Source organism: Perissodus microlepis, chromosome 8 (assembly GCF_051167445.1).
Source record: "Perissodus microlepis isolate ML-2025 ecotype Zambia chromosome 8, ASM5116744v1, whole genome shotgun sequence".
NCBI classification, from domain to species: domain Eukaryota; kingdom Metazoa; phylum Chordata; class Actinopteri; order Cichliformes; family Cichlidae; genus Perissodus; species Perissodus microlepis.
The window spans coordinates 3,698,963-3,708,444 of record NC_140468.1 but is presented as its reverse complement, the minus strand read 5'-3'; the positions used below and the strand labels follow the sequence as shown (position 1 = coordinate 3,708,444).

At 40.4% G+C, this 9,482-nt stretch overlaps 1 protein-coding gene across 2 annotated transcripts in view; it reads left to right on the top strand.

The window, feature by feature from the left end:
- The window catches only part of trim16 (tripartite motif containing 16), a 10,556-nt gene extending 3,136 nt beyond the window's left edge, over nt 1-7,420 (top strand). For both annotated transcript variants that reach the window (XM_084937060.1, XM_084937059.1), the window contains 5 exons: nt 2,021-2,116; nt 2,461-2,694; nt 3,366-3,537; nt 3,846-3,941; nt 6,570-7,420. In XM_084937060.1, the coding sequence (XP_084793186.1) occupies nt 2,021-2,116; nt 2,461-2,694; nt 3,366-3,537; nt 3,846-3,941; nt 6,570-7,168 (1,197 nt within the window). In that variant the 3' untranslated portion in view covers nt 7,169-7,420. The remainder of the gene's footprint in view (nt 1-2,020; nt 2,117-2,460; nt 2,695-3,365; nt 3,538-3,845; nt 3,942-6,569) is intronic.
- Nucleotides 7,421-9,482: the final 2,062 nt, after the last annotated feature.

Here is a 9,482-nt window from a genome sequence, read left to right as displayed (position 1 = left end):
TTATTTGAAGTGTGCTCTCGTTACGAAACCTTTGACTTCTTTGTTAGAACTGCAGAGAAAACACTGGTGGGAGGAGCGTAGGCGGAAATCCCACCACCGCTGATCAAATATTCTTTATTTACTGACCTGCAAAACGTGATTTTAAGTACAGTGGAACCCCGACTTACGCATTTAATTTGTTCCAGAGGATTCGAAGCACCTTTTTCCATCGCCTTTTGAGTGAGGCGATGCTGGCTGAAGACGAAGTTCTTGGTGGAGGAGGAGGTGGCGGAGGTTAAAGCATGCGTATGCATGCATACATACGTACGTGTACATGTACATAACATTATGGAATTTAATTAAATTTCTTTTTAATTTTCTATTTTATCTATTTCGTTACGCGGGCATTTTGCCGTACCACGGGCAGAAATATTGCTGTTAAGTGCCTTTGTAACTTGAATTCTTCGTTAAATGGGGTCTTCGTAAGCCGGGGTGGTCTTTACACACACACACACACACTGGACAGAAGAAAAACAGAAAGCACAGTATGATGAATTCTTCCTCTTCCTTTTCAGAGCTTTCGTTCCACATTGAACAATAGAGAATTATTATATAAGTCACTTCTGTTTACGCTGATCCTGCTGTCCACCCTCCTGGAGTGGGAGAGCAGGACAGTCCCTTTTTACAGCACAAGAAAAGCATTAAAACATTATTTTGTTTGAAATGATTCAATGAAACCATTTTTAACATTTTCTTGTCTTACAGAACTCTGTATGAGTTGTGGGTTTAATGATTATGGAAAAGACTCTTCAGATGTTTAACTACCTTTTCAGCAAATATTGTGTGGATCAAAGTGGAACTAACATAACCCACTGGAAGTATTTCCAAAGATTGTTTTTCGCGTAATAACTTACGACAGATATTTGTCATGGTGCCAAACAAAAGGTCACCTTTGCTTAACTTCTTCATCAGAATAATGTTTCATCATGTTTGACATGATGTAGTCAGGGAATAATGAAAACAATCAAAAGCATTGAATTGGTCACAAATAACACATCAAAGTCTTATTAATGATCTCTTGAGGCAGTCACAGATCTGATTTTTGCTCAGTAGTCATGTTAATAGTTAGTATAAATGGTCTTTATTAATTTTCACATATCTTTCACAAACAAAATAGACAACAAATATATAAAATATTGTAGAAGTACCACAGCAGAGGAAAACGTGTAAAACAATACAAGCTTGAAGTGGGGATTTTAAAATGAACACGAAGTTAGCAGGGACAGTTCCAGCTGAGGACTCTGAACCTTGATGTGAATCAATTTTAATTAGTTTTAATACAAAACAGCCACTATGATACGGAGACAGCTATTTCCAAGTTGATTATATAGGACAAAAATGTAATGCAACATGGACTAGGAGTTGGGAATGAAATGATCCTCCACCTGTAATGTAACATCACAATTTGGGCACACGTGTTATCATGTGAGTGTGTAAGCTGGTGCACAGGCACAAAAGCTCCCAAATATTATTTTCAATAATGCTATTGGTTGGATAAGCCAATAGCATTAATAACACAAAGTATCATCTGCCTGACACAATAATTAACTAACACTTGTAAGTTGGTGTCGTGTTTCAGGAAGTGATATAAAAATGAGTCAGGAAGTAGGACATCCCTGTCCTGGCAGTAAATTAAATATATATTTTTTAAATTAATTTCAAACCTGCACTTGCATGCTGACTCAGAGAGACGCTTGTAGCGCTTCCCGCTGGGCCTACAATTGTAGGAGTTAATATCAGAATAGCTGCTCTGCTTCAGAGTTGCCTGGATCTGCCTGAGGAATTTAGACTTGACTTGACAGATTGGAAAAAAAAAAGCCAGCGCTTTGAAAACCACAGATATGCAAGCCTAGGGTCAGATATCGGACCCTTTCAGAATAAAAGGAACCAGAGAGCAAAAGTTTTCCCTGAAACAATCTAGATATTAACATCTACACATATTTTCTATGAGGAAGCTGACTGACTCTTGCTCTGTTAACAGAACGAACTGAGGGAGAAACAGAATGAGATGATGAAGACGATGACGGCGGCAGAAAATGCCATCAACAAACTTCAGCTCAATACAGTCTCCATTGAGGTAAACACAACATTAGAAATGATTCACTGTGAGTCACACAGAGTCACAACAGTTAAGTAAAATGAGTCGGTTGCAGCTATTTCTGGCCTGTGAACTCAACAGTTTGTAATCCTGGATATTTCGGAGTCACCCAAATCAAACTGGTTTCTCTGAGGTGTGAGAGGAAATCCATATTTATCATGTAGTAGTAATGAGTAATGAATTCCTGCAGTGAGTCTGCAGTTATGTGGCTCTGCCAGATTCCCTACATGTTACTTACTGTAACTTTTAAAGTAATTAAAAGTTATTATGTCAGAATGTGAACTCTGTTTACACTAAGAGAAACTAAAGGCAGTATTTTACAGCAATCTGTGAAGGATGTACGAGCAGTGATCGAGAGCCAGTTTGAGGAGCTGCAAGCGGTGGTGGAGAAAGCCAAGAAGGAGGTGACGGAGATCTTGGAGGGTGAGGAGAAGCAGGCACTGCAGCAAGCCGAGGGCATTCGGGTTCACCTGGAGCAGAGGTGCACAGATCTGAAGAAGACTCAGGTGCAGATGGAGAAGATTTCCAAGAACAAAAATGATGTGGATTTCCTGCAGGTACAAATTCAAGACAGCAGTGTCATAACTATGGAAGAAAAGGTGTAGGAATCTGTCCTTAGGCTTGTTTCAAGGTAGCAGAGCTTGTTTTGATTCAACCTACTTTTCATGTCAAGGTGAAAGGAAACAAGTTGGGCTTTTTGAATATCACCTTTCACCTAATGAAAACAGCAACAATGTTAATGGAACTGTTGGAAATTCAAATTAAAAGTTTATAAGTTAAACTTATAGTACAAAATCTTTGTACACCTGACTGAGGGACAGGTGTATCAGAGAGGAAGAAAACTTCATAAAGACAACTAAAAACACATCGTGTACACTACTTATACACTATTTTGCTTACTCGCATTATATTCAGCCCCTCCAACTTGACACATACAACTGCACTCGTGAGACAGTCTTTATGAAGTCTATGAATTTACTATATTGTTGTTTAACAGGCATCTCAGTTCACAATTTAATCTCAGTTAAAATTCAAATTTATTTAAAACTATATATATATGTATATATGTATATATATATATATATATATATATATATATATTTGTTTGCCTTTTCCTTTACCTTTACCATTTGCTGTATTTCTCAACGAGACAGGAAGTCATTCGTGCCTAAAGGCAGCAGAAATGCCTCAGTTTTCATTCCTGAATGCCACCGTGTTTGTTTTCTAGGAATACGCAGAGTGGAAAAAAGAAGCCACTGATATCTCCCTGCCTGGTGTCTACATCGGCCTGATGGACTGTCTGAATCACTTCAGCCGTGTGATTGTTGACTCCACGCAGGAGCTCTGTGCCTTGCTGGTGTCTTCATACATAGGCAAAGTCAAAGAAACGTGCAAAAGCGGTAAGAAAGTGAGCAGGAAGCAACTACATAGCAGCAGCAAGAGCACAGAGATCCGGACAGTTGTGTAGCTGCCGGGCATGTTCAGTCTTGTAAAGAATTTTTAGCTGTGCTTGAGCAAGAGCAGAATGTATGATTCATGATGAAGCTGCTTTGCCAGTCATTAATATGCCTCCATAAGAAATGAAACGACAGCACATACCTGTTGCCCTGGAGAACGTTTTTGTGCATAATAAAAACAAAATTTATGAAGAGAAATCTAAACATGTTGTCTTATGAGACACTAAAATATGTCTTCTTTTTTTTTGCAGACAAAGTGGGAATAAAGACAACAGTAAAGGCTATTGTTGCAGCAAAACACATCAAGTCTCTTCCAGATCCGGTGACACGGGCGGACTTTCTAAAGTGTAAGTATTTCTGTAGTTAAGAACTGCGAGTAGCAAACAATGTGCTTCCAGAACCAAAAAACAACCTTGGATGTGCTTATAGTCTGTCTTTTATTTTAAAACTATAATGAATATGGGGTTTTGGCAAGGATGCAAATTTCATGAAGACCACAAGCACAGTGTCCTGGGTCTACCCCAGGTTCTCCCTCCAGTAGGAAATGCCCGGGCATGCTTACCTAGGAGTTCAAATCAAATTCAAATTTTATTTGTCACATACACAGTCATACACAGTACGATATGCAGTGAAATGCTTGGACAACTGCTCGTGACCTAAAATAAAAGACTATGAATAGGATAGGAAATAAATATGAACATTAAAATGAAGGGTAAATTTAACTTGGAAAGAATAAAATAAAATATAAAAATTAAAGTTAAAAATAAAATAAAATAAAATAACTGTACAACAAAATACACAATATAGAAAATATATAAGAATATATGAAGAAATATAGAACAATAAGAGCAGCTGTACGAGTAATAAATGGTAATAAGATAAGATAAGATAAAACTTTATTAATCCCTCGGGTGGGTTCCTCTGGGAAATTCGGTTCCAAATAAGCACAGCACCGACAGAAGTTATAGAGTTACAGAATATTATATATATATATATATATATATATATATACACACATATATAAATACAAAGACATATATAGATAAAAATATACAAAGGGGATAAATAGAATAAATAGGAATAAAATAAAAATAAAAATACAAGTGGATTGCACATTTCAAGTATGGAGTCTATTGCACCGCTGACTATTAACAAAAAGTATTGCACAAAGGTAATTGCACAGTGAGGTGAAGAGGCACTACAGCTTAGTTGTTCCCCCCTCCTTTGTCCTCCTGTTTCCCCTCCCTCTCCCCTCCAGAGAGGAGTTAAACAGTCTGATGGCGTGTGGGACAAAGGAGTTTTTAAGTCTGTTGGTTCTTGTCTTGGGGAGAAGCAACCTGTCACTGAACAGACTCTTCTGGTTGTTTATGGCCGTGTGCAGAGGATGCCCAGCATTGTCCATAATGTCCAGCAGTTTCTTTAGTGTCCTTTTCTCTGCCACTGTCACCAGAGTGTCCAGCTTCATGCCGACCACAGAGCCAGCCTTCCTGATCAGTTTTGAAAGAAATGTAATGTCCAGGGTTGTGCAATCCACATATTTAAGTGTCTTGTGCAGTGCAAATGTGCTTAAAAGTGATTTATTTAAGTGACTTGTGATAAAGTGATTTGATTTGATGACCATGCAGTGTAGTTGTGCAGTGGCCACTAGTGTAAACAAATGTCCAGAATGTCCAGTGTGTGTGTAAGAACCATATGTGTGGGTCAGTACTGTGTGGTGGTGTGATTGAGAGACCGTATCGCCTGCGGAAAGAAGCTCCTCCTCAGTCTCTCTGTGTTGGTCTTCAGGGAGCGGAATCGCCTTCCTGACCTCAACACAGAGAACAGTCTGTTGTTGGGATGGCTGAGGGCCTTCACGATCTTCCTGGCCTTGGTCCAGCACCGCCTGCTGTAGATTGAGTGCAGGTCAGGGAGCTCGGAGCGGATGGTGCGCTCAGCTGATCGCACAACCCTCTGTAGAGCTCGCCTGTCCTGCATGGTGCTGTTCCCGAACCAGGTTGAGATGTTTCCCGTCAGGATGCTCTCTATGGTGCAGGAGTAAAAGTTCCTGAGCACCTTGCAGGGCAGTCGGAAGTCTCTCAAGCGTCTGAGGTGGTAGAGACGCTGTCGGGCCTTGTTCAGAAGGCATCCTGAGCGATCCCCAACCACTTTCAAGTGGTTCCTGTGGATGTAGAGAAATAGGGACTTTACTCTGAATCCCTCCCAAAATGACCAAGTCCCTCATTTCCACAGGTTTTATCCACAATCTCATTCTCTCTGTCACTACTCAGGGCTTGTGACCACAGCAGGCAGTAGGAACATAGAACAGCACCCACCGAGAACGAGTCTGGCTTTTTGCTGATAATGCCGACCAAGCTATCAAAACAAATGTACTGTCAAAATACCAAATAGACCAACAACATGGGCGGAGCTTCTGTGGGCACAGCTAGAGTTGTGTACATGAGATGACCATATTCAGGGTATTCCCTTCCACTGACATAATACAGAGCCAAGAGTAGAAATAAAAGAGAACTGTGTGAAACTGAGTGTTCAGGGCAGGATTGGAACTTTTTCTTTTCCCTCATGGGAATTAATCACTATAATGGTGACTGACATCCACCATTATAGTAGTATGCATATGGCAGAAAATAAGGACAAGCCAGTAAACATAATGCAGTATCATTTTATGGAAATCTGCTCGAAGTTTGGTTTTCACCTGATCACTGCATTATGTTTTCCTCATGGTTTCCCAGCATCCCAACCAGGTAACCCATTGCACTCATGGTGTCACAACTTTGCAAATCTACAGTGAGTCTACTGAAACATAAACTATAAATTAGCTAACACAAAACTACTTAATATAGCACAACAGCCATATTGTAGTGTAGTTTTGAAGTATCTGTGTTTACACTGTAATCTTTGGGACTACAGCTATTTGCTCTCCTGCCTGTCTTGTTGCGTAACATAAGTAAACTGACATGTTCAACAATCCTTTGCAGATGCTGCCCAAGTGAGTTTTGATCCTGCAACGGCTCATAAGTTCCTCCGCCTAACGGAGGATAACAAAAAGGTGACAAACACCTCGCCCTGGCAGCATCCTTACCCCGATGTGCCCGAGCGCTTTGAGAACTGCCGTCAGGTTCTGGCTGTGGAGAGCTTCTACATGGGCCGGCACTACTTTGAGGCAGACATCCAAGGTGAAAGCACTCATGTTGGCCTCACGTACAAGAGCATCGACCGCAAGGGCAATGAGAGCAACAGCTGCATCACGGGGAACAGCTTCTCCTGGTGCCTTCAGTGGAATGGCCGTAACTTCTCCACCTGGCACTGTGATGTGGAAACTCCCCTGAATGTGGAGATGTTTAGTCGTATTGGGGTTTATGTGGACTACACGCAAGGCCTACTGGCATTCTACGGGGTGGGTGAGACCATGACGCTCATCCACAAGTACCAGACGGAGTTCCTGGAGCCTTTGTACCCGGCGGTCTGGCTGCCCAAGAAAGAGAACAATGTTCTCTTGGTGGCGCCTGGGGAACCTTTACCTCCGAAAACCCCGTCTCCTCCCACCTCACCTACAACAGAAGATATTGCTTCATAAACCTCTTTTCTTGGAGAACTTAAGTATAGGAGAGTATTGTACTGATTCTGGAAAATAAGAGATGAACTCTTGAAATGTTACAACTTGTTTACAGGAGATTTATTTTTGTTGCAAAACGAATAATCTGTTTCTCATTTGGGATCACGTCATGTTGATGCTCTTCACCGGTGTGTCTTTGGGACTACTGTTACTGAAAATGTTCTATATTTTCTGTATGCAAATAAAAAGGCGTATCTGCATTTGCAAAACAAATGCCTGGTTTTGTTCACAGTTTGAAACACTCCACGTCATCAAATCAACAGCATCCTTTAAACATTTGCTAATGTACGTTTCTGTGGCACACATAAATATGATTTCAAAAACTAAGTGGATCATTTAGGATTCAAAATTTTTGTTTTAGCTTTTCGAGACATGGGTTATTCCTTAGCCTTGTTTAATACTTTTTTTTGGAAAGCTTCCTTGTTGTATCTCTCCGTAGAGCAGAGGCCACACTGTGGTGGTTTGTTCAAGTAAATCAACCTCGAGATTTGCTGGTGAAAAAGAAAGATGACTGCACCAAGCTTTGGTCACTTAGGGAGAAAAAGGCACATTTCTTCACTGATGTAAAAGTGAACAAAAGCTGCAAAACAAATGCTGACATTGACAAAAAAAAAAAAACCCTGCATATGTACATTAAAGAAATAAAGATGCAACATGAGCAGGAAGAGTCACAAACAGACAAAATATCAGACATGTACACAGGTGGAGAGACAAAGCATTACCAACTGCATGGTTTGTAGTTTGTGTCTCTTTCTGTGCCCAGAGGCCTCTTTAATCCATGTGAACCATATGTGCTGTTAAATTACCAAAGCTAGGATTAAAAAAAAATCAGTACACTTAAAATATCGTTGATGATTTTTCTGTACCTAATCTCATAGCAAGAAGGTCTGGGCTTTGAATCCAAGCCTATCTATGTGCAGCTTGCATGTTCTCCACTTGTCTGAATGAGTTCTCTCGGGTACTCTGGCTTCCTCCCAGAGTACAAAGACATGCAGATGTTTGGATGACTGCCGATTCTAAATTAGCCACAGGTGCGAATGTGAGTGTGATTGACTGTCTTTTTGTGTCAAGACCCCTGGAGACCTTTTTGGGGTGTACCCCCCTCCCCTGCCCTGCAACCCTGAATTGGATGGATTAACCTATATATATGACACTATGAACATAATATTTCTATACCTGTCATTTCTGAGTAATAGTATACAACAAATACACAATTTAATGAATCAATTAACACATTAAAAAACAAAAAGAAATTGAAATAAAAAAAAATAGAACGCAAAAAAAACATATTATTGCAAATTATTAGTATAAATATATATCTAATATATATTTAATGTTAGAAATATGGTATCTAACCAGATTCATACTCTGGATGGCATTACCTTGGCCTCCAGTAACGCTGTGAGGAACCTTGGAGTCATTTTTGACCAGGACATGTCCTTCAACGCACATATTAAACAAATATGTAAGACTGCTTTCTTCCATTTGCGCAACATCTCTAAAATTAGAAATATCCTGTCTCAGAGTGACGCTGAAAAACTAGTTCATGCATTTATTACTTCCAGGCTGGACTACTGTAATTCATTATTATCAGGATGTCCAAAAAACTCACTGAAAAGCCTTCAGCTAATCCAAAATGCTGCAGCAAGAGTCCTGACAGGGACTAGAAGGAGAGAGCATATTTCTCCTGTTTTGGCTTCCCTTCATTGGCTTCCTGTTAAGTCCAGAATTGAATTCAAAATCCTGCTCCTCACATACAAGGTCTTAAATAATCAGGCCCCATCTTATCTTAATGACCTTGTAGTACCATATCACCCTATTAGAGCACTTCGCTCTCGCTCTGCAGGCCTACTTGTTGTTCCTAGAGTATTTAAAAGTAGAATGGGAGGCAGAGCCTTCAGTTTTCAGGCCCCTCTTCTGTGGAACCAGCTTCCAGTTTGGATTCGGGAGACAGAAACTATCTCTACTTTTAAGATTAGGCTTAAAACTTTCCTTTTTGCTAAAGCATATAGTTAGGGCTGGACCAGGTGACCCTGAATCCTCCCTTAGTTATGCTGCAATAGACGTAGGCTGCCGGGGGATTCCCATGATGCATTGAGTTTTTCCTTTCCAGTCACCTTTCTCACTCACTATGTATTAATAGACCTCTCTGCATTGAATCATATCTGTTATTAACCTCTGTCTCTCTTCCGCAGCATGTCTTTTATCCTGTCTTCCTTCTCTCACCCCAACCGGTTGCAGCAGATGGCCCCGCCCCTCCCTGAGCCTGGTTCTG